The sequence below is a fragment of the Anabrus simplex genome, chromosome 2 (genome assembly GCF_040414725.1).
Source record: "Anabrus simplex isolate iqAnaSimp1 chromosome 2, ASM4041472v1, whole genome shotgun sequence".
Classification (NCBI taxonomy): domain Eukaryota; kingdom Metazoa; phylum Arthropoda; class Insecta; order Orthoptera; family Tettigoniidae; genus Anabrus; species Anabrus simplex.
Window position 1 is genome coordinate 947,008,879 of NC_090266.1, and position 25,695 is coordinate 947,034,573.

At 41.8% G+C, this 25,695-nt stretch overlaps 1 protein-coding gene across 1 annotated transcript in view; it reads left to right on the plus strand.

Annotated features, from left to right (window-relative positions):
* The first annotated feature begins 288 nt into the window (after positions 1-288).
* Positions 289-25,695, plus strand: part of LOC136864570 (facilitated trehalose transporter Tret1) — a 180,248-nt gene continuing 154,841 nt past the window's right edge. The window contains exon 1 of the mRNA XM_067141745.2: positions 289-355. Within this exon, the coding sequence (XP_066997846.2) occupies positions 310-355 (46 nt within the window). The 5' untranslated portion in view covers positions 289-309. The remainder of the gene's footprint in view (positions 356-25,695) is intronic.

Sequence of the window (25,695 nt, forward strand, 5' to 3'; positions counted from 1 at the left end):
GTTTCTGTTTACTCAAGTCTGGCATTTAAAATCTTCCTATTTTGTTCCGATAGAAAAAACTACTCTTTGACAAAATGACAAAGAGTTCAAATCATCCGAACTGTTTTTGCTCTACATTCAATAACAAGTTGAAGGCCAAATCGTCCATTTCCGCTTGTCAGTAACTAATATACTGTGTAGCGTTCGGAACGACACGTGAAGGACCGGAAGTTCTATTTGCGAAAGAAATACTGAAGTTGTATATGTCTCTCTTCCATGACGAGATGGTCGTCAGTGGGACATCGGCCAGCGCTCGGTAACTCACTCTCAATGGCAAATGTCATGGGCATGATGGTCGCGACCACCACCACAGCAGGTAAGGTTGTGTTGTTTTCCTTGACATTGTGAACAGGTATCATGTGGCATCTATAAATGTTTGAACCAAGCAGAGGCAATACTGGATATACAAGCACAAGTGTATAGAAAGAATATGAGTAGCTTAAAACTACACAAAATATTTACTTACCGTTCATAAAAGAAAACATATGACCTTAGACAGGCTACTTAGACGGCGTCCAACTCCTTGGCTGAATGTTCAGCTTCTTGGTCTACAGCTCACAGGGCCCCGAGTTCGATTCCGGGCCGAGCCGAGGATTTTTTGCTAGTGGCTTTACGTCGCACTGACACAGACAGGTCTTATGGAGACGATGGGTTAAGAAAGGGCAAGGAGTGGGAAGGAAGCGGCCGTGGCCTTAAGTAAGGTACAGCCCCAGCCTTTGTCTGGTGTGAAAATGGGAAACCACGAAAAACCATCTTCAAGGCTGTCGACAGTGGGATTCAAACCCACTATCTCCCGGATGCAAGCTCACAGCCACGCGCCCCTAACCGCACGGCCAACTCGCCCGGTCCGAGGATTTTAACTGCGTTTGGATGTTTGTGCTCGTCTTAATACTCATCTCCAGGTACATTCAACAAATCACACTACAAATCACCACAGAAACACACCATAGTGATTATATCCCTCCCTACATAAGCGTTGGCGTCAGGAAGGGCACCCGGCCGTAAAACTGGGCTAAATCCACGCAAAGTACCTACCCCAGGCAAGTGAGAAAAGGCAAGGAAAAAGAATATTGGCTATATAGCACTTTACTTGGTCATCAGACTGTAGACTAATTGCATCGTCAGAACTGAATAATAATAATAATAATAATAATAATAATAATAATAATAATAATAATAATAATAATAATAATAATAATAATGTGTTTGGTAAACCCAGTAAGTGGCGACCGAGCGTTAAGCTTCAAACGAACTGCACCGATTATGATATGGAAAGAAGCATTTCAAAAACTGAAGTGACATCAATTGGGAAGACATGTAAGAGGACTGAATGTCTGGTTGGGAACACGAAATTCAAACAGGTGGACTATATCACGTACTGAGGATGGTCGTATAGTATGTGAGATCCAATGAAAGATTAGCACAGCTAATGCAATGAGCTCTTAGTTATGATCCACGATGTTCTGTAAGAGAATAAAAATAATGTTATTGATGTTACATCACACTAACCACTTTTACGATTTATGGAGACGCCGAGGTGCCGAAATGTTGACCCGCAGGATTTCTTAGCTCTACCGATACGAGGGTGGCGTATTTGAGCACCTTCAATTACCACCGGACTGAGCCAGGCTCGAATCTGCCATGCTAGGCTCAGAAGGGCAGCGCCCTACCGTCCGAGCTACTCAGCCCGGCGTTATAAGAGAGAAATGAGCCCTCAGACGAACCTATTTTACATCGTTCAGTTGTTAGACCACCTTTGAGATAGAGGAGTAAACGCTGGGTGCACTCAGGATATCTTATTCATAAACCGAAATTAGTAGACATGAAAGTAGCAAGAATGATTGCTTACACAAACAGCTGGGAACAATGACAGGTGGGTACTCGGAGGTAAAGGCTAATGTAAAGAATTGAACGTGATGGATGAATTAAACTGGCTTCGGTGGAGGGGTCATATGAGGTGAAGGATAGGTTGCCTGGGAAAATAATGGACTCAGTCAAGAGAAGCAGAGCGAGACCGAGGTGATGATGGTTACACTTAGATTTTGATGATTTAAAGATAACTGAGGAGATAAAGGGCTTGTTGCAAATATAGTATTGTGGATGCGCTTAGTTCGGTCACAGAGGCTTGTGGACTGAACACTGAAAAACAAAAACACACTGTAATCTATATATATAAAGTAGCTTGTCCTGACTGACTGACTGACTGACTGACTGACTGACTGACTGATTCATCATCGCCGAGCCAAAACTACTGGACATAAAGAAATGAAATTTTGGGCATAGATTCATATTAAGGTGTAGGTGCTCGCTAAGAGAGGATTTTTGGATATTCCGTCGCTAAGGGGGTGAAAAGGGGGGTGAAATTTTAAAATGAGTGTGTCTATATCTCAAAACTTTAAAAGTTTACAGATGTGAAAATTGGTATTTAGAATCTTCTTTAAAAATAAGGAAACACGTATTTTTTTGTTTTCAGACAATCCCAATAGGAGGGGTGAAAAAGGGTGAAAAAGGGTTGAATGCCTTTAATATGGATACGCTACTTATATCTCAGAAACTGAAGATATTACAGACCTCAAAATTGGTACTTTTGATCGCTGTGAAAAATAAAGAAACACATATTTTTTTTGTTTTTGGAAAATCCAATTAATGCGAGGGTGAAAGGGGGGTGAATTTTTAAAATGAGTGCATCTATATCTCAAAAGTTTTAAAGTTTAGAGATGTAAAAATTAGTATTTAGAATCTTCATTAAAAATAAAAGAAACCTGTATTTTTTTGTTTTCGGAAAATCCCAATAGGAGGGGTGAAAAGGGGTGAAAAATGTGTTGAATGCCTTTAAAGAGAATACATATATCTCTGAAACTGAAGATATTACAGACCTCAAAATTGGTACTTTTGATCGCTTTCAAAAATAAAGGAACACATATTTTTTTGTTTTTGGAAAATCCAATTAATGCGAGGGTGAAAAGGGGGGTGAATTTTTAAAATGAGTGCATCTATATCTCAAAAGTTTTAAAGTTTAGAGATGTAAAAATTGGTATTTAGAATCTTCATTAAAAATAAAGGAACACGTATTTTTTTGTTTTCGGAAAATCCCAATAGGAGGGGTGAAAAGGGGTGAAAAATGGGTTGAATGCCTTTAAAGAGAATACATATATCTCAGAAATTGAAGATATTACAGACCTGAAAATTGGTACCTTTGATCTCTTTTAAAAATAAAGAAACACGTATTTTTTGTTTTTAGAAAATCCAAATAATGGGGGTGAAAAGGGGGGTGAATTTTTAAAATTAGTGTATCTATATCTCAAAACGTTTAAAGTTTATAGATGTAAAATATGGTATTTAGAATCTCCTTTAAAAATAAAGAAACACGTTTCTTTGTTTTCGGAAAATCCCGATAGGAAGGGTGGAAAAGGGTGAAAAAGAGGTTGAATGCCTTTAACGAGGCTACATATATTTCAGAACCTGAAGATATTACAGACCTGAAAATTGGTATTGGGGATCCACTTTAAAAATAAGGAAACACGTATATTATCGTTTTTGAAAAATCTGGATAATGGGGGGTGAAAAAGGGGGTGAATTTTTAAAATGAATGTGTCTATATCTTAAAACTTTAAAAGTTTACAGATGTAAAAATTGGTATTTAGAATCTCCTTTAAAAGTAAAGGAATAAGTATTTTTTCGTTTTCTGTAAATCCCAATAGGAGGGGTGTAAAAGGGTGAATAGTGGTTTGAATGCCTTTAATGAGGATACATATATCTCAGAAACTGAATATATTACAGAACTAAAAATTTGTATATGGGATCTCCTTTAAAAATAAAGAAACGCGTATTCTCGGAAAATCCAATGAAAGGGGGTGGGGGGAAAGAATTCTAAAATTAATTGACTTAATTGTATGAGAATACATACATCTAATAAAAACTAAAGTTGTTACGGACGTGAAAATTGGTATTTTGATCTCCTTTAAAAACAAAGAAACACGCGTTTTATGGGGAAAACCATCTTGGGGGGCGGGAGTGGAAAGGAGTTGAATTCCTTTCATGAGGACACATAAATAAAAAACTGAAGAAGTTAGAGTCGTGATAATTGCTATTTAGAAGATCCTTTACTATTAAAGAAACAAGTATTTTTTTGCCGGAAAATTCACTTAAGGGGGGGGGGGGAAGTGTGAAAGGAAGTAAAAAAAGCGAATTATTTTTATGGGGATACTTATATCTCAAAACTCAAGGTAATAGACGTGAACATTGGGGTTTGGAATCTCCTTTAAACATAAAGAAACACTCCTTCTTTTAATTTTTTTTTGGGGGGGGGGGTAAATAAACTTAACGGCGGTGGGGTGTAAAAGGAGGTGAGACCAATTGATTTTGCTGTTCATAATGTACTTATAAGGAGCCTCCGTTGCTCAGGCGGCAGCGCGCCGGCCTCTCACAGCTGGGTTCCATGGTTCAAATCCCGGTCACTCCATGTGACATTCGTGCTGGACAAAACGGAGGCGGGACAGGTTTTTCTCGGGATACTTCGCTTTTCCCTGTCATCATTCATTCCAGCAACACTGTCCAATATTTCATTTCATTTGTCATTCATCGATCATTGCCCCAGAGGAGTGCTTCGGCAACCGGCACAATTCCTACTGTCGCCGCTAGATGGGGCTTTATTCATTCCATTCCTGACCCTGTCGAATGACTGGAAACAGGCTGTATATTTTCGATGTACTTATTCTGATCACAAACCGATCTTTTTAATCTTTCCTGGGTTCGTTTTCAACAGCCAACTTTTCCTTCGGAGAACGTTCTTATATTACAGTAGATTCTCCTGGCATATGAATAAAAATTTGAACACATTTGAAATAAACGATAGGAATGAGATTGACCGTCCAATTGTTCACCTCTATAATAAGGTCAATAATGCACGGAAGTATGTCATTCGTATCGCCAGAAATCCCGCACACTTGCCTACGCGCGACATTGGTGCTGGTCACATTCTCAACAATAACAATGGCAGCAGATGTAATTTACCGCCAAGTAGCGGTCTTGCATCTTGCTGTGGGGTCCAGAACATCTATAATAATAATAATAATAATAATAATAATAATAATAATAATAATAATAATAATAATAATAATAATAATAATAATGTTCTGGACCGTCGTCAAATGTGCGGACCGCGGTGGAAACGGGTCCTGGACGGGTAATGACTAAGAATGCAGTCGGGCCGCGGGTTCAGTACCGCCAAGGCACCCAAGACGACACCACGCCGGATCTCCTGAAGGATTTGTTCCATATTAAAAATGCTTATAAGAAAAGATGGCAAAGATTTAGGGACCCAACTGACAGGGTGGAATACCTGGACCTAGCCTGGGAAGTACGAAATCGATTGCTGGAAATAAAGATTGAAAAATGGGAGGAAACTTGCCATAATCTATTAGAAAACGAGTCAGATCGCGAATTTTGGCGGATTCTCGCAGAAAACGATTCAGATCGCGAATTTCGGCTGATTATATATCTAAAACAACATTCAATTATAAATTTCAGTATAATACCGTAGCGAAGCACGGGTATCTTGCTAGTGAAGATATATGTACGTAGGTAAGTAAGTTTTTCTATTTGTTTACATCACACCGACACCGATAGGTCTTACGGCAACGATCAGAGAAGACAGGGCTAGGACTGAGAAGAAAACCATCGTGGCCTCCGGGGGTGGCAGCTAATCACACCAACCACTACACCACAGACGAGGACATTATAGAACTTCACCTTTCAGTACATAGTTCTTAGATTTCCCCTATTTTTATGACTTCATACAATTGCGTGATGAAGTTCAATTAGAAACTCGCGCATTGGCCGTTATTTTTCTGAATGGTACTTTTGAAGATACTAAAGAGTCTGTTCACCGGCGAGTTATCGTGGGTCCTGATTTTTTCATTAAATGTATTATGTTATTTCTGGAATTGAGCGAGGTACATGGGAATTTAAGAGAGACAGTAATTCAGGATTATCAATAGACCCTTCCGTCTGCGAACTTCTAAACTCTCCACACAGAAATTTAAAAGGATATCACTATGGAGTACCATACGTGGATAGTAGCCAGTTGTTTAAGTATTTTGAACATCTATTTTGTAATTTTTCAATCTGACAGGCATATGATTAAGATCTAGGGCACCAAACAATGCCGGCATATTCTATTTTTGGTCTTACTAAGGTACTGAACAGATGAATGGAATTTTGTGTGTTTTTTAGGGGTTTTATATTCCTGATAGTGTATCCTAGGGTCTTGTATGACTCAGCTATCATTTTCAGTAAATGCGAAATGGAAGTAAGCTCGTGGTCGAATAAAACCCCGAGAACTTTCTTCTCGCAAACCGATTGTAAATGATTGTCACCTAGCTTGTAAGTGTAGTGGACGGGAGTTTTACTTCTGGTGAATGACATTGTTACACATTTTGGCTATCGTGCCCCACTGTATTGGATGGAATATCAACCACAGAGAAGTGAATTTTCTTGTGAAAATTAACTTTCCACTGTCCATTGAAACTGAAATGCTACACCACGTCATGGATGTGAAAGAAAATAAAGAAAAACTTTGCCATCAGTTTTGCTATTTTATTCCTATTAGCTTTAACTACTGTCTTTGTATCATCATTAGAACGCCGAGACGGATGTACACACAAATATTGTGAAGTAAATATTATCAAAGGTACTGTTTGTTCACAGGAGGTGATAATATGGCGGGAAATATGTGTTGTACGAAGTCGTCTTATATTGTTATAGGACACTGATAATTTTCGTTAAGAGTACGGTTTCTGTCATGGTCTTGTCTGGATAACAACGATATGAATCACGTGAATTCCATTCTGGATGAAATAAAAGCCGATCAGGTTTCATACTTCATTTATTACCTTAGTTTCAATTCGGTTTCCCAACCATAGAATTTAATATTCTTGCACTTCATCTTTATGATCAATGACTACATTGTAAATTTCGACATTAAACATATTAACATCTTGTTATAGATATAAAATAAATGAATAGATAAATACAGAAAGAAGGGTCCGCCTCTGTGGTGCAGTGGTTAGTGTGATTAGCTGCCACCCCCGGAGGCCCGGGTTCGATTCCCGGCTCTGCCACGAAATTTTAAAAGTGGTCTGTTTACCCTCCAGGGTCGGCTTTTTCCCTCGGACACAGCGAGGGATCCCACCTCTACCGCCTCAAGGGCAGTGTCCTGGAGCTTCAGAATCTTGGTCGGGGATACAACTGGGGAGAATGACAGGTACCTCGCCCAGGTGGCTTCACTTGCTATGCTGAACAGGGGCCTTGCGGGTGGATGGGAAGATTGGAAGGGATAGACAAGGAAGAGGGAAGGAAGCGGCCGTGGCCTTAAGTTAGGTACCATCCCGGCATTTGCCTGGAGGAGAAGTGGGAAACCACGGAAATCCACTTCCAGGGAGGCTGAGGTGGGAATCGAACCCACCTCTACTCAGTTGACCTCCCGAGGCTGAGTGGACCCCGTTCCAGCCCTCATACCACTTCAAATTTTCGTGGCAGAGCCGGGAATCGAACCCGGGCCTCCGGGGGTGGCAGCTAATCACGCTAACCACTACACCACAGAGGCGGATCACAGACAACCACCCAATGCAAATACTTTTAGGAGGGTGGGGCGACGCTTGTGTATAACTTCGTCACTTTCCCGAACAGGTCTTGTGAGAGAGGCACCAGTTCCGTCCGATGAAACTGCTGAGATGGTTTAAGACACTCTCCGGGAGAATCCTCACACGAGTACCCGGGCAGTAATACAACAGGCCAACATCAGCCGTCTCTTTTAAGGATATTGCATTCCAGTTTTTTCGTCCGTATCACCTGCAACTACATCAAGAACTCCACGGATGAGATTTCGAAACTCGTGTTGATTTATGTACGTGGATACTGACGCAAGTGGCAAATGATGTAGCGTTTGTAATGGCTCTGTGAATTGTCATAATATGCACTACTGGAGTGTTGAAAATCCCCACTGGGTAAGGCAGGCAGCATTTCAGGCACGATGAGGAGTAAATGTCTGGTGTGGTATACTGGGTGATCACCTAATTGGATCATATTTCTTTGAGGATCATTTGACAGGAGCCCGGTACTTACAGTTTCTCCAAGAACAACTACCATTGCTGCTAGAGGATGTGCCCCTTGGTGAGCTTGTAACCATGTGGTATCAACACGACGGAGCTCCCCTCACATGTCAGCAGATGTTCGCAACTACCTGAATGTTACACATCCCGGTCGATGGATAGGAAGGGGAGGACCTGTCACCTGGCCTGCTAGATCGCTCGACTTAACACCACTGCACTTCTTCCTATGGGGCTATTTGATGCATGTAGTGTACGCTCAGCAGCCGGAGAATCCTGAAAGCCTTCGAAACCTTATTGCGGAAGCCTGTTAATCCGTAACACCTACAATGATACAAAGAGCCCGAATGACAGTTCAAAGGCGAGCTAAAACGTGCATTACTGCAGAAGGCCATCTATTCGAACACTTATTGCGCTAACAGGCTGTTGATCAGTCAAGCGAATTAAAACCCCCAAACATTCTATCCTCGTCAATCAAATGCTCGCGTTGTACATTAATTAAGGCCACACCCGTTTCCTTCCAATTCCTAGCCCTTAGCTATCCCATCGTCGCCATAAAACCTATCTGTGTCGGTGCGACGTAAAGCCACTAGCACAAGCAAATCTATCCTCGTCCAGCCTGCTTACAAAACATCCACATAAGCAGCCCTAATGGCCTAGAACAGTGCCAAAATAAATAAATTAATTAAACAAACCGTCCTCCTCTGTGGTGTAGTGGTTATTGTGATTAAATGCCACCCCCGGAGGCCCGAGTTCGATTCCCGGCTCTGCCACGAAATTTGAAAAGTGGTGCGAGGGCTGGAACGGGGTCCACTCAGCCTCGGGAGGTCAACTAAGTAGAAGTAGGTTCGATTCCCACCTCAACCATCCTGGAAGTGTTTTTCCGTGGTTTCTCACTTCTCCTCCAGGCAAATGCCGGGATGGTACCTAACTTAAGGCCACGGCCGCTTCCTCCCCTCTTCCTTGTTTATCCCTTACAAACTTCCCATCCTCCCGTAAGGCCCCTGTTCAGCATAGTAGGTGAGGCCTTCTGGGCAAGGTACTGGTCATCCTCCCCAGTTGTACCCCGACCCAGAGTCTGAAGCTCCAGGACACTGCCCTTGAGGCGGTAGAGGTGGGATCCCTCGCTGAGTCCGAAGGAAAAAACCGACCCTGGAGGGTAAACAGATAAAGAACAAGATATAACCCACGACGTGAGGGCATTCAGATACATTGGCTCTGTGGATGATTCCCGAAGCACCGGTCCAGTTGGCTGTGCGGTTAGGGACGTGCAAATGTGAGCTTGCATCCGGGAGATAGTGGTTTCGAACCGCACTGTCGGCAGCACTGAAGATGGTTTTCTTGGGTTTCCCATTTTCACACCAGGCAGATGCTGGGGCTGTACCTTAATGAAGGCCACGACCGATTCCTTCCCACTCCCAGGTCTTTCCTCTCTCATCGTCACCATAAGACCTATCTGTGTCGGTGCGACGTAAATACAATTGTAAAAAAAAAAAATCTCGAAGTTCAAATTGCGAATAACATGTACAGGTCAAGTGGGACTCGAACCCATCTACCAAACGCAGGTGTATTAACAGCACCGCACTGAACCTATAACACCTCGGCTACTCCAGCGGATTTGGTTCCAGAAAGCCTACTAGATGGTCTACTACTTTCACTTCACAAATGCACACACGTTTTCTATCACTATGCCATCGCTTTTAGCGTTCATTTCATACCCTCCTGAAACCTCATAATTGGCACGTACTTTTTAGGATGAATTGTGTAAATGCCTGTCGCATTCGGTAGATACTTTTGCAAAGGTAATGGTGCAGTGGGTGATTAAAGGCGATTGTTGCTTGGTATACGGCAAAGAAGAATAGACCAGGTCCAGCTCACTCACCCGGTATATTAATTAAGGCCGCGGCCGCTTCTTTCCCCACTCCTAGCCCTCTCCTACCCCATTGTCACGTAAGACTTATCTGTGTCGGTGCAACGTAAAGCAAATTGTAAAATAATAATAATAATAATAATAATAATAATAATAATAATAATAATAATAATAATAATAATAATAATAATCATCATCATCATCATCATCATCATCATCATCTGTTTACCCTCCAGGTTCGGCTTTTCCCTCGGACTCAGCGAGGGATCCCAACTCTACCGCCTCAAGGGCAGTGTCCTGGAGCTGCAGACTCTTGGTCGGGGGATACAACTGGGGAGAATGACCAGTACCTCGCCCAGGTGGCCTCACCTGCTATGCTGAACAGGGGCCTTGTGGAGGGATGGGAAGATTGGAAGGGATAGACAAGGAAGAGGGAAGGAAGCGGCCGTGGCCTTAAGTTAGGTACCATCCCGGCATTCGCCTGGAGGAGAAGTGGGAAACCACGGAAAACCACTTCGAGGATGGCTGAGGTGGGAATCAAACCCACCTCTACTCAGTTGACCTCCCGAGGCTGAGTGGACCCCGTTCCAGCCCTCGTACCACTTTTCAAATTTTCGTGGCAGAGCCGGGAATCGAACCCGGACCTCCGGGGGTGGCAGCTAATCACGCTAACCACAACACCACAGAGGCGGACAATAATAATAATAATAATAATAATAATAATAATAATAATAATAATAATAATAATAATAATAATCTTGTTATTCTTTAAGTGGAGTAATTCTGGAGCCTTATTGTATGACGGGTTGCCTATCCGAGGCGGTGAAGCGTTCTCGTTTCACCCGGTAGGAAATCGAAGAATTTAGAGAGGATATTTCTGCTTCAGGATACGAACATGGCCCTGAGGTTCAATGAGATTACATCAAAAATGAGCACCAGGTAAATTTATGGAGGCATAGAGCTAACCACTCCAATCCACTTAGTGCCGAGGTTACGAACAGTCGAAGACTTAACCTTCCATTTTTTTGTTACTGCATGGTGGGATTTGAGGAAGTAGTTCCACCTAAATCTACCAGTTATGAAATGCAATAAGGTGTGCATAAATAAATTGTAGCTGTTTTGCGGATAGAAGTTGAATCACCGAATCAGTTGGCAGCGCGGTTAGTGTCACGAAGCAAAGAGCTTTCATTCGGGTAATGGTGGGATCGAATCCCTCAACCTGTAGTCCTGAAGATGGATTTTCTATGTTCACACCAAGCAAATGGGGCTGTACCTTAATTCTGGACGTCAGAGGTAAATTATCGTAAGTGACATTTCAATAAATTTACAGTAGAGCACAATATTAATAATTAATGTTATTTGCTCTACGTCCCTGTAACTACTTTTACCGTTTTCGGAGACGCCAAGGTGCCGGAATTCAGTCCCGCAGGAGTTCTTTCACGTGCCACTAAATCTACCGACAAGAGGCTGGCGTATTTTAGCACCTTCAAATACTGCCCGACTCCATGGCTAAATGGTTAGCGTGCTGGCCTTTGGTCACAGGGGTCCCGGGTTCGATTCCCGGAAGGGTCGAGAATTTTGACCATAATTGGTTAATTTCGCTGGCACGGGGATTGGGTGTTATCGTCTTCATCATCATTTCATCTTTCTCACGACACGCAGGTCGCCTACGGGTGTAAAATCGAAAGACCTGCATCTGGCGAGCCGAACTTGTTCTCGGACACTCCCGGCACTAAAAGCCATATGCCATTTCATTTACCTTCAAATACCACCGGACTGAGCCAGGATCGAACCTGCTAAGTTGAGCTAAGAATGCCAGCGTCTCAACCGCCTGAGCCACACAGCCCGGCTACAGTAGAGCACAAACAAGCTCCTGAAGCGCATATTTTGCTACCTATATGGCAGGTCGAAGCGACAGTTCTGAACATCGTAAACTATCGTAAGAACTAATACGATAAGGAGTGTGGAGGACGGTTGTATCTCCTTGATCATACGATAGTATCACATACCTTATCTTTATTCCTGCGAAACATACAACAGTGTACCCATAACCAGACACGACCAAAACAAGCCACATACGATAAAAACCTCGAGATAGTCGTTTTTGCATTTACGATAGTTTCCCTCTGACGTCTAGAATTAAGGTCACGGCCGCTACCTTCCAAATTCTACCCTGTCCCATCCTTGCGCCGTCGAAAACCTTCGATGTGATAGTGCGACATTAAACCACTAGTAAGAAAGGACGTTGGAGAACGGATAATTCTTTATGATTTCGTGAACAGTTAATTTCGCAATTCAAAACACTAAATCACCTACGAAAGGCGTAAGAGATGCTAATGGAATTAGCTGCTGACACACAGTTGAATTTGTGAGAGATGAATGAGTGGTAGCATAGTACAAAGTATTAACGACTCTTTTCTCAACGCAATGAATATGCTGCGAATTTTAATTACTTTGCGATGTACCTGTATACGTCACTTATAGGGACGTCAGGGAGAATAATTCTTCATGCTGTACACAGCATCATGTAGAGAGTAAGCCACGAATAAAAAAGAAACTTGCAGTTTTAAATGACTTTTTAGATATTGTGATAACAAAACATGGGATCTGCAGTCTAGCGTAAAATTCGTACCATAGGGATCTGCCTTCTTGTTTCGAAAGCCTCACATAATAATTTGACAGTAATTCGAATCGTAGCTGCACAAGTGAGACGGTAATGACAATATGACTGAGCTGTCAGTCCTACAGCAGCACACTAATCAGCTCTGACCACTCTGCACTTGACTGGGATGGTTGTGGTGGTAATTGTTGTTTTATGGGAAAGTACAAATAGGCAACTATTTCCTATTATTGCAATTCACAAGAAAAAGAAATATTTCCGGTCCTACGAAAAATAAGGGCATCGGCAAAAGAAGTGAAGAGACACGAAATGCATAAAAAATGAAAGACATCCGAGGCCTCGCGAGCCTAATACAGTACGAGTAGAAATTTTAAACAAAGAGATGTCGGAAAAGAAAGTTGAAGCGAGGAGGGTGGCACATAGAAGAGAAGCAGTGTCAAACAGCTAGAGGCCTCGTGATCCAATTATTTTCTTCGTCTTCTTCAGATATGGTTAGTATAGGAGTATTTAGTACTGTATCCATAAAAACATTATCTACAAGCACAGAGAAGTACAGCAATAAGACTCTTTCCTTAGTGGCCATGCGTAATGAGATGCACTGCAAAATTTGATTGCATCCCAAGAATTAATATTAAGTTTACAATTGGAGCCCCCAAGATGTCTACCGACGTTGTTTGTAATATCTTTAATAATAATTAATATTATTGATATTAAAGAATTGATCATAATAACAATGATAACCTAATGAAACACCATGGCGCTACAGTCCTGACGGGCCTTTGCCTACCAAGCGACCGCTGCTCAGCCCGAAGGCCTACAGTTTTCGAGGTGACGCATGGTCAGTGCGACGAAGTCTCTCGGCCATTATTCTTGGTTTTCTAGACCGGGGTCATCATCTCACCGTCAGACAGCTCCTCAATCGTGACCTCGTAGGTTGAGTGAATCTCGAAACAACACTCAGGTCTACGTAGAAATCCCTGTCCTGGCCGGGAATCGAACCCGTTGCCTGCGGATGAGAGGCAGGTGCGCTAACTGTAGATCACGGGGCTGCTTAATAATAATAATAATAATAATAATAATAATCATAATAATAATAATAATAATAAATAATAAAAATAATAATAATAATAATAATAATAATAAAAGTAATGGAAATAAGAAAATAAGAACAGGAACGTTTCATGTAAGTAGCTGAATATAAGAGCACTATATGATGTTTACCTTAATTCCCTCTTAACAGACTTCACCTCTAATTTGAACGTAAATTTAAAACATGTTGAAACTTATTTTTACCTACGTCATATCATTCTTGAGGAGGGGCACGGTTGCCCGGTCGGCTTCCAATCTGAGTGCCCTGGGTTCAAAAGCAGGTGACACGCTCATGAACTGTCAGCTGTTGAAGGTGTTCAGTCTTTTTGGAGTGATAAAGTACCCAGTTATTTTTTTTATGTAGCGTACTTGAATTCGGTGTGTGAGTGACCCAGTTTGTGTATAATTTGTGTTTATTGGACGTAATCAAAATTAGCGATAATTGTATAAAAAGTATGTTGAGTAGAACCGGTAAAATACATACTATAACTTACGTAGAGTAGGTTTAATTTGTTGCGAATTTGGGTATTTGGTTTGGGAGAATAGGAACCATTCATTGTTTAAATATCTGAAGTTTTCTTGGTAGGATAATTATAAAGACAGGTTATTACACGGAGTTGTACCTTCTGCACTTTATACATTTACATTCGTACAGGTACTAAACCCGGCATTTCGTATAGCACTCTTAAGACCCGTTGCACACATCACGAAGGAAAAAGAATTGCGGTATTTTACTGGGAAAATAGTTAATTGTGTACGCATTGCTGGTGAACATTGCCGCTCTTGGTATTTAAATATTCCGTTGTTAACATTAATCAGCTGATTCCTATGTTTCGATATTTGTAGTTTAAGTCTCCAGCATAGTTTTTAGAGAAGTTGCTGAGTCACTAATTTAGACATTTTCCCTTGTACTTCCGATATTTCCTCAATGAACTGCAGTTTTAATTTCTGTTAACCCGTAGTAGAAAAAAATGTGCTATTAAGTATTTAGTTTTAACTACATTTCTCTTGTTTCAGTTAACCTGTTGTAATTGAGGGACTTACTTCCAAAGTGACGCAACTCCACTTTTTTCGGATTTCTTTTCTTCTTCTTTCTTGCAAGTTGTTTTACGTCGCACCGACACAGATAGGTCTTATGGCGACGATGGGACAGGAAAGGGCTAGGAATGGGAAGGGAGCGGCCGTGGCCTTAATTAAGGTACAGCTCCAGCATTTGCTTGGTGTGAAAATAGGAAACCACGGAAAACCATCTTCAGGGCTGCCGACAGTGGGGTTCGAACCCACTATCTCCCGAATACTGAATACTGGACGCACTTAAGCGACTGCAGCTATCCAGCTCGGTTTTCCGGATTTCAAGCTGAACTCGCAAATGTATCCAATTCCCACAATCGTTCTTTAGCATGTGGGGATATATTTATTACAAAGCGGAATATGTCGTGGTTAACATGGCATCCAAAAGTTTTATTTTTTTTCCGAAGTGACGCAACTCCTCGTTGTTGTTTTTTATCTCCAAAGTGCTGCAACTCCGCATGACCAATAGCCTGGCGCGCATATATCACGTGACTACTTACCTGTTGTGGCGGGACTCTGCTCTTTTGCTTGTGGTTTTGCTGTGTGCAAACACACCCTGCTGGAAAGAGCTAGAAAATGACAGTTTGGTGAAGTAGAACAACGAGCATTGGGCAATTCATTGAAAGAAGACCAAGTCAAAGAGCCTCCTCGATAAACTGGGTGTCTGTGAAGGAAACCCACAAAGAAAAACATTACGTCCTTAAATTCGAATGTATTAACGGATTTTTTTAAAATTTTCATTTTCTGAGCTGAACATGTGACGTGTATGGACCAATAGGTTCTTCCAAACATTCCCCCGAAAATGCGTGTATTAAAAAATATGAGATATAACTCGAGACAATCCTCTTTATGTTTCTTTCCAGTCATATGTAAGGTTTTACTAAATTAATTTATGTTTTATTGCATTGTACGCATTTTCTGTTCATATTATGATACATTTTGAAATACTGAAATTAATTGTGAATACATACAGCATATTTGAAGTATTTAATTAAATATATCATGGTATTTGAAAGTTTGAGCTCCTAGAAAGCAACCTAGCCTACACCGTTCTGCTTAATTCCAACTCCGAGCCCCTCTTGAGTTCCAAAGTGACGTAAATCCAAAGCTCTCCCCCAGTTTTGATGGTATTCTTCGCACTAGGATATTATCCACTATGACAAGCAAATTTTGTTTCAAGTTATGTTGCTACATAGGAAAAACTAAGTCTTTATCTTATTCGGAAGTCCATTTATTAAAACATGGCATTTCCTGAAAAACTGTGTTGCTTGGAGATGCGTCACTTAGGACATAAGCCATTCAATTAGGAAACGCCAAGTGCAGTTCAGTATTCTTGTGTAGTTATTTTATTACGTAGTATCTTCCTTCCTTTATTGTTGTATAAACCTTGTGTAATCTTCCCGATATTTCGTCAATTACGGAAGTTTTCATTTCTGTTAAGAGCGCAGTATTATGTAATAATAATAATAATAATAATAATAATAATAATAATAATAATAGAAATAATAATAATAATAATAATAAAGAAAACCCACAACCTGTTTCCAGTCACTTGACTGGGTCAGGAATGGAATGAATGAAGCCCGCATCTTGCTCAATTGGGGCAATGATTAATGACTGAGAGATGAAATGAAATGATATTGGAGAGTGTTGCTGGAATGAAAGATGACAGGGAAAACCGGAGTATCCGAAGAAAAACTTGTCCCACGTCCGCTTTGTCCAGTAGAAATATCTCATGGAGTGACTGGGATTTGAACCAGGGAACCCAGTGGTGAGGGGCCGGCGTGCTGCCACGGAGGCTATAATAATAATAATAATAATAATAATAATAATAATAATAATAATAATAATAATAATAATAATAATAATAATAATAATAATTGTTACGGAGTTCTCCGTGGTAGTTAGAGGTGAAAGAAGGTGCTGGGATGAACAGGTCTCAACTTACGAAATTAAAGTTAATTTAAAATTCAACAAGGTTATATTTTCTTTTCATGATCAAGAACTAACAAGTACAACAGGAACTTGGTTATATAGCAACAAAATAAGAATGTACAATTACAGTTTATTAGTGTATATTGGGCTTCGAGTTCCAAAACACAATCCTTGAGCAATGAGCCCAACTTTACTTATACACAAGGTTTAACAAAGGGGCAGAAAACCCCAATCATGCCCAGGAGCACTCGCTCCCTATTACTCAGTAAAGCCTGCTCGAGGCACACAGAAACCGATTTAAGAAAGAGCAACCCGCTCTCAAAGTTCAAGCCTATCAAAGGCCACACCAAACTCCACCTTCAAGCTGACCTCCAAGCACATGAAAACAGGGGTAAAAATACCCAACCTACTGAGGCCTACTCAATAAAGAAACAGGACAATTACATGGCCTCCAAACTACCAACTTGAGAGGAGGCGAAACTGCACTCCTAATACATTTCTTTAAAACCTATTTGGCACTAGGTCGCTTAAGCAAGGGCTAATCCCATACTACGGAGGTGACACGATTGAAAAATGTTATGACATTACGAGTAGAAGGGAAACTGTTATAAAAACGTAGTCACCTCAAAAGAAAATGAATGGGAGCTCGAGAGGGTTAGGCACTCTCTATCCCAATTTGAAGTTAAAGAGGCAGAATGTATACCAAGTGTCTTTTACATTTAAATATAGGTTACATGAGGAAAGTTTCGAACCCGCCCCGAGGGTTAAACTACTGAGCTAGCAAGAAAATAAGTTATAAAACGGCCATTACCTGAAGGTTGAACTGCTACCCGAAGAAAGAGGCGCTTCCCGCCCCCTGCTATATAATCACACAAAGAAAGATGTTACTGAAGTGGCGAGGAGACCAGAAAATCAGCAGTTTATATACCCTCTGGAAGATTTGAGACGTTTCATGAATGATTACAACCCACCCACAAAATTTTATTGGTTACCGAACACAGTTACAGAGTAGGTTGGGGAAGTAAGCCCCGATTGGTCGAAAATTAATTTAAGAAATTCGGGATTGGCTAATTTCAAAACAGGCGGAAAGAAAGGATTATATTGCCAACTCTCAAACCACAGAACAAAATTTAGCAAAAACAAAACTTATGAATGTTAAATTTCTTCCGGACAGTTCATTCCTTTACACCAGAGAGCGTTATCAGTTTTGGTAGAGACATCTGTTAGAGAATGTTCAAAGTTCTTGCTATGGAGCAGACAAACACGAATCGAAATTGACATAGTTCAGAACACTTCAAAATTTACAGTAGAGACATCTTCTGAGAAATCTTAGCATTAATGTGGAAGTTAAAGTTCAAGCTTCCTCCAATAGAGGAGTTTCAACTGGCGCAATGTTTCAATTAGCGGCGCGGAGGTGTACCGCCGGTACAATAGTAATAATAATAATAATAATAATAATAATAATAATAATAATAATAATAATAATAATAATAATAATAATAATAATAATAATTCCTTTAAACTACATTTATATACAGTAGTTTCAGTTAGCCTGTTATTCCTATTATTTCATATTTGTTTGCTACTTGTTTAACGTAGCACTAACACATCGAATTTTTTCGGTGACTGTTGGATGGGAAAGGTAGTGGCTGTGGCTTTAGTTAAGGTACAGCCCCAGCATTCGGCTGGTGTGAAAATGGAGAAACCACGGAAAACCATCTTCAGGGCTGCTGACGGTTGGAGATTCGAACCGCTATCTTCCAAATGCAAGCTCACAGCTGCGTGAACCTAACCGCACGTACACCTCGCTCGGTATTATTATTATTATTATTATTATTATTATTATTATTATTATTATTATTATTATTTTATGATTAGGATATGCTAACTGGTATTTTAGTCATCATCATCATCATCATCATCTGTTTACCCCCCAGGTTCGGCTTTTCCCTCGGACTCAGCGAGGGATCCCACCTCTACCACCTCAAGGGCAGTGTCCTGGAGTGTGAGACATTGGGTCGGTGGATACAACTGGGGAGAATGACCAGTACCTCGCCCAGGCGGCCTCACCTGCTATGCTGAACAGGGGCCTTGTGGAGGGATGGGAAGATTGGAAGGGACAGTCAAGGAAGAGGAAAGGAAACGGCCGTGGCCTTAAGTTAGGTACCATCCCGGCATTCGCCTGGAGGAGAAGTGGGAAACCACGGAAAACCACTTCGAGGATGGCTGAGGTGGGAATCGAACCCACCTCTACTCAGTTGACCTCCCGAGGATAGGTGGACCCCGTTCCAGCCCTCCTACCACTTTTCAAATTTTCGTGGCAGAGCCGGGAATCGAACCCGGACCTCCGGGGGTGGCAGCTAATCACGCTAACCACTACACCACAGAGGCGGACTTAGGATATGCTAACTGGTATTTTAGTGCAGTTAGAATCTTGCTTCCTTTATTGCTGTGTAACCCTTGAGCAGTGTACATTTCTTTCCTTTAATGTCTTGTTATATAGTCTACACAATACATTTGTTTTGTCATAATCTCTCCTCGAAGAAATTAATGAATGGCTGAAGAATGTAGGTGTAGGGACTGTGGATGTGAGTGGGCATTGAGGATTAAAAGGGAAGAGTTAGAGAGTTACCGGGCGAGTTGGCCGTGCGGTGAGCTTGCATCCGGGAGATAGTGGGTTCGAATCCCACTGTCAGCAGCTCTGAAGATGGTTTTCGGTGGTTTCCCATTTTCAGACCAGGCAAATGCTGGGGCTGTACCTTAATTAAGGCCACGGCCGCTTCCTTCCAACTCCTGGCCCTTTCCTATCCCATCGTCGCCATAAGACCTATCTGTGTCGGTGCGACGTAAAGCCACTAGTTAGAGAGTTTGAGGGAGATACCTTAGGCTTCTCACGGAGGAGAGGAGTGAAGGTAGATATCTCCTTTAAAAAATTCAAGGGTGCGGTAAGTATGCAAGAGGGAGATGAAGGAAGGGGAGAAATTTTGGAAGATTGGTGGGGTATTGTTTTAAAGGGAAGATGAAGAACAGGGAATTGTCACAGAGGTTGGGAGATGTAAAAAGCAAGGGAAAGGTAAAAAAGGGAAGTGCAGGAAATCGGAACGAAGAGTAAAGGATAGGAAGAGGGAGGTGGAACACAGTCATGAGAAGGAGAAAAGGGAGTAAGAAGTGGGTTATTCATCCGCCAGGGTAGAGAAGGGAGACCAGGAAGGGAGGGGATCTAATGAGGTGGCTGGGGTTGAGGTTCTGGTGATGGGGGACTTTATTGTCAGACACGTGGGGAAAAGGTGTGAAGGAAAGGAAACCAGGGCAGAGTGTTATCCAGTAATAACGTTAAGGCAGATGTTGAGGAAAGTAGAAAGGATGGGGGAGGCTAAGGAAAAAGCGGACGTTTTCAATCTGGTAGCAACAACATAAGGCAAGCAGGAATAGGTTTCGTTGGGGATGTGTGGGATCTGACTTGCGCAATATGGGAGAAGTTTGAGACAGCGGAGATTTTTATCAGCGGGATACTCTCTCTGTAGGATGGATTATAGACAAATAGAGAAGTTGAAAACTAAAAAAGTAGTTGGAATTGGTTACATTTCTTGGAATGTACTAAAGGCAATGTTTTGAGATATAGTACCATGTCTGAAGTGCTTATTTGATTATTGTTTGCATGAAGGAGCTACGTATACTAAATGAATGGAGAGTTTCTATAGTAGCCCCAGTGTACAAAGGAACGGGTGATAAGCATAAAGTGGATAATTACAGGCCAGTCAGCCTGACATGTGTTGCATGTAAGCTCTAGGAAAGCATCCCTTCTGATAATATTAGACACGTTTGAGTAACTGATTCAAATAGAAGACAGTTTGGGTTTAGGGTATGTTCTTCCAGTGAGGATCAACTAACAGGTTTACAGAAAGATATAGCATACTTTTTAGATTCAGGAGGTCAAATGGACTGTATCACTATTGATATATCCAAGGGTTTTACTAGGATAGATCATAGGAGACTACTGACGAAACTCAGGTATGCTGGACTAGACAAAAGGGTGATTGAATGAATGGCTAAATTTCTTGAAAATAGAACTCAGAGAATTAGAGAAGTGAAGCATTATTCGATCTCGTAATGAATAAGAGGGGGGTTCTGCAAGCCAGTATTATTGGATCTTTATACTTGCTTTTATACCAAAATGTAAATGATATGAGTAAAGAATTGGAATCACAGATAAGAATGGTGTTATAATGCATAGAATAATAAGTAAGTTACAGAGTTACGAGTGACTGCAAAAAGACCTCGACAACATTGTGAGGTAGATAGCGGACAATGATATGATGGTAAAGGGGTGAAAAGTTAGGAGTATATATTTTTTTTGCTAGTTGCTTTACGTCGCATCGACACAGATAGGTCTTATGGCGACGATGTGACAGGAAAGGCCTAGAAATGGGAAGGAAGTGGCCGTGGCCTTAGTAAGGTACGGCCCCAGCATTTTCCTGGTGTGAAAATGGGAAACCCACATAAGGAAAGATCTTCTTTGGGGTAATTAAATTAACGGGGTTGTAAATAAAAGTGTCAAATATAGGTTGTAGTAAGGATGTAATGGAGAGGGCGTATAAGTCATTGGTAAGACCCCAGTTAAATTGAGGTTCCAATAAATGAGCCCCTCACCATGATTGCTTGTATCAAGAACTAGAAAAGATCCAAAGGAAAGCAGCACGGTTTGTTCTGGGTGACTTCCAACGAAAGAGTGGCGTTGCGGAAATGTTGAGAAGTATGGGCAGGAAAGTATCGGGATTAAGGTAACGAACTGCTCGACTAAGCGATATGTTCCCAGCTGTCGGCGGAAAGATGGCGTGGAATGACATTTTTTCCTACCGGGCGAGTTGGCCGTGTGGTTAGTGGCGCGCATCTGTGAGCTTGCATCCGGGAGGAACCCCACTATCGGCAGCCCTGAAGATGGTTTTCCGTGGCTTACCATCTTCACACCAGTCAAATTCTGGGGCTGTACGTTAATTAAGGCCACGGGCGCTTCCTTCCCACTCCTAGCCCTTTCCTACCCCGTTGCCATAAGGCCTATCTGTGTCGGTGCGACGTAAAGCAAATTGTAAAAAATACCGCACATTTTTTCCTAATGGTTTACAGTCCACTCAGCCTACGTGATTAGAATTGAGGAGCTATCTGACGGTAAGATAGCTGCCCCGGTCTCGAAAGCCAAGAATAATGGCCGAGAGAATTCGTCGTGCCGACCACACGACACCTCGTAATCTGCAGGCCTTCGGGCTGAGCAGCGGTCGCTTGGTAGGCCGAGTCCCTTCGAGGGCTGTAGTATCATGGGTTTTTGGGTTTGTTTTTTAACGTCGCACTAACACAAGGAAGGTTTTCGGCGACGCAAGGATGGGGAATGTAGAGCCCGCGGCCTTAATTAAGTTACAGTTCCATCATGTGCCTGGTGTGGAAGTGAAAAACCATGAAAAGCCATCCTTAGGACTGCCGACGGTGGGATTCGAATCCACCGTCTCCCGAATGCAAGCTCACAGAACGCGGCCCTAACCGCACTGCCATCTCGCTCGGTGGAATAATATTATTAGCCGAATACGCTTGAACGGAGATTTAAAATTAGGAAATGTCATAATATGAAGATTATGTTGGAATTGGAACAAATATTATTTTACAGTAAGAGTAATTAGGGACGGGAATGATTTACCAAGGGAGATTCCCGATAAATTTCCAACATATTTTAAATCATTTAAGAAAAGACTAGGTAAACAACTGACAGGTATTTGCCACATGGGCAACAGCTCTAAATAAAAATCAATGGTGATTGATCTGATTGATTTCCGGGAGAAGTGGGTTAAATAGAATCAGCATGTGACGAGAGGAAGGGCATCTGGCCTTAAAACTCCGTCCAATACGAAAAAATGCCGGGATATTCCCCCGATCTGACACAAGCGTGTGAGGTGACGTTGAGGAAAAGTAGTTTAGAGGATATTTAACTTGGGATGAAATAATGATGGTGCCATACTTGATGAAATACACTTGTAACTATTAAAGACAACACAAACACTCACGTTGACAGCAGACAGAATTCAAAGTTTGACACCTTGCTCCCTGAACCCGCTGCTAAAGACAACACAATCGCTCATGTCGACAACATACACAGCTGAAAGCTAAACACCTTGGCCCTGAGCCTGTAGCAATATACAGTAGAAACACCCATGTCTACAACAGGCACAGTTCATAGAACTTAAGACAACACAAACAACCATGTAGACAACAGACTCAGTTCAGAGAACTTAAGACAACACAAACAACCATGTCGACAACGGACTCAGTTCAGATAACTTAAGACAACACATACAGCCGTGTTGACAACAGACGCCGTTCAGATAACTTAAGACAACACAAACAGCCATGTCGACAACAGGCTCATTTCAGAGAACGTAAGACAACACAAACAGCCATGCCGACAACTGACACAGTTCAGAGAACTTAAGACAACATAAACGGTCATGTCGACCACAGACTCAGTTCAGAGAACGTAAGACAACACAAACAGCCATGTCGACAACTGGCACGCTTCAAATCCTCACTTCTTGGCCATGAAACTGTAGCTAAAGACAACACAAACAGCCATTTCGACAACAGACACAGGTAAGAGAACGTAAGACAACACAAACAGCCATGTCGATAACAGACGCAGTTCAGAGAACGTAAGACAACACAAACAGCCATGCCGACAACAGACACAGTTCAAAGAACGTAAGACAACACAAACAGCTATGTCGACAACACACTCAGTTCATAGAATGTAAGACAACACAAACAGCCAAGTCAACAACGGACACAGGTCAGAGATTGTAAGACAACACAAACAGCCATGTCGACAACTGGCACGGTTCAAATCCTCACCCCTTGGCCATGAGGCTGTAGCTAAAGGCAACACAAGAAGCCGTGTCGATAACAGACACAGTTCAGAGAACGTAAGATAACACAAACAGCCATGTCGACAACTGACACAGTTCAAATCCTCACTCCTTGACCATGAGGCTCTAGCTAAAGACAAAGGATCGCGTCGTCAAGAGACACAGTTCAAAGAACTTAAGACAACGCAAACACCCATGTCAACAACAACAACAATGTCAACAATGGTTTTCCGTCGTTTACAATTTTCACACCAGGCAAATGCTGGGTCTATACTTTAAATAAGACTACTGCCGCTTCCTTCACTGGGCTAGCCCTTAAATCTACCCATGTTACTGAAAACCTGAAAGTGCTAGCGAAAAATGTATAACTGCCTTTTGTGGTATTATTGGTACAGTTTAATTTTCAATCCCGTGAGACCATGTGCGTGGATCAGTGCCAGTTTGCTAGTGGTTTAATGTCACACTAACACGTCGAAGGTTTTAGGCTACACAAGGATGGGAAAGATTAGCGGCCGTGACCTTATTTAAGGTACAGCCCCAACATTTGCCTGGTGTGAAAACAGAAAACCACGCAAAACCATCTTCAGAGCTGCCGACAGTGAGATTTGAACCAACCGTCTCCCGAATGCAGGCTCACAGCTACGCGACCATAACAAGGAAAGTTCTACCTCCGGCTTTACACCTTCTCATAACGTGCCTGTTAAGGGCCAGCTGTTGCAGTTTCCATCAACACACACTGGAATTTACACGATTATTCTTCATCTTCTCCTTATTTGCTTTTTCCCAATTTATTGGGGTTGGCATTTGGGTTTATTTTGCTCAGTTTTGCGGCCAGATGCCTTTCCTGACACCAACCCTATGACGAGGGGTGGTTGGTAGCGTGGTGTGTGTGTGTTGTAGATGAAGGAAAGTGTATTAAGACTAAGAAAAACACCCAGTCCCTAACCCAGAGGGAGTAAAATCCTCGTTCAGTCAGGGTCGGTAGGAAAAAGGATATGGCCAGAAGAAAAAGGGACGACTAATGCAGTTTCGTCTAGATTCACTTCGTCAACTCCGCAACTGACGCTCCACTCAGCCTCTTGAGTTCAACTGTGGAGTTGTTTGATACAAGAGGCAGTGGACCGGGTTATGAAATTTAATAAAATTATGTTGCCAAAATTTAGAGACAAACGTATATACTGAAGAAGACCATAAATATGTACTCACTGTCTATGTAAATAAGAAAGAGAAAGGCTCCGGGATTGATTCCCGGCCTTTCCAAGGATTTGATCTTAGATTAATAATGGAGAGTTGCGAGCTGTTGACGAGAATCTCGATGAAACCCACAGCATATAACGGTGACGATCCCAAAGCAACATGTGAAAAATATTACTATTCGCAACAATCCGTAGCCTCGAACGAGGACTAAACATCTGGAAAGCGTGCACATACAAACTGCGCGGTTAACGGCAAAGGCTGTAACCTGTTATGTTAGTCTTTGATGGTCACTGTACCCACCTGGTTGTTGTGTGTTACGTCTGGATTAATGGGACGTTTTGCGTAATGCTGTGTCCATATAAAAAATTCTGCATGCAATCTCAAAGGTTTGTTTTATTATTGTTCACACGAGTGTGTGTTACACAAACGTCTTTCTTGTGATGTTTGGGCGTACTTAATTATGAAACTGGCTCATGTTATATTTTCTCTATTAACAAATGACGCGTCCTCTCCTGAATCAGATTGAAACAGTTTCAGAGTAACACAAAACAATAAGCATATGCTACATGCGTTTCTTGTGTACATATGACACTTTCGAGTTTCTAAAATAATCGGTATTGCGAAATGGAGTATAGTCGATAGATGGTTGTAAACATTGAAGGCGCCCCCCACCCAAGCTTCTGATCGCTGCATCAGGAGCTTCGGGCAGTTGTGAAATTTAATATCTTACGCATAAGGTCTTGGGGCCATTACAGTTCTCACCTGAAAGTTCCGTCGCGATTCACGTCATCTCCGCAACTGACGCTTGAGAGGGCAGGAGCGGCTGCACTCAGGCTCTTGATTTAAACTGAGGAGCTGCTT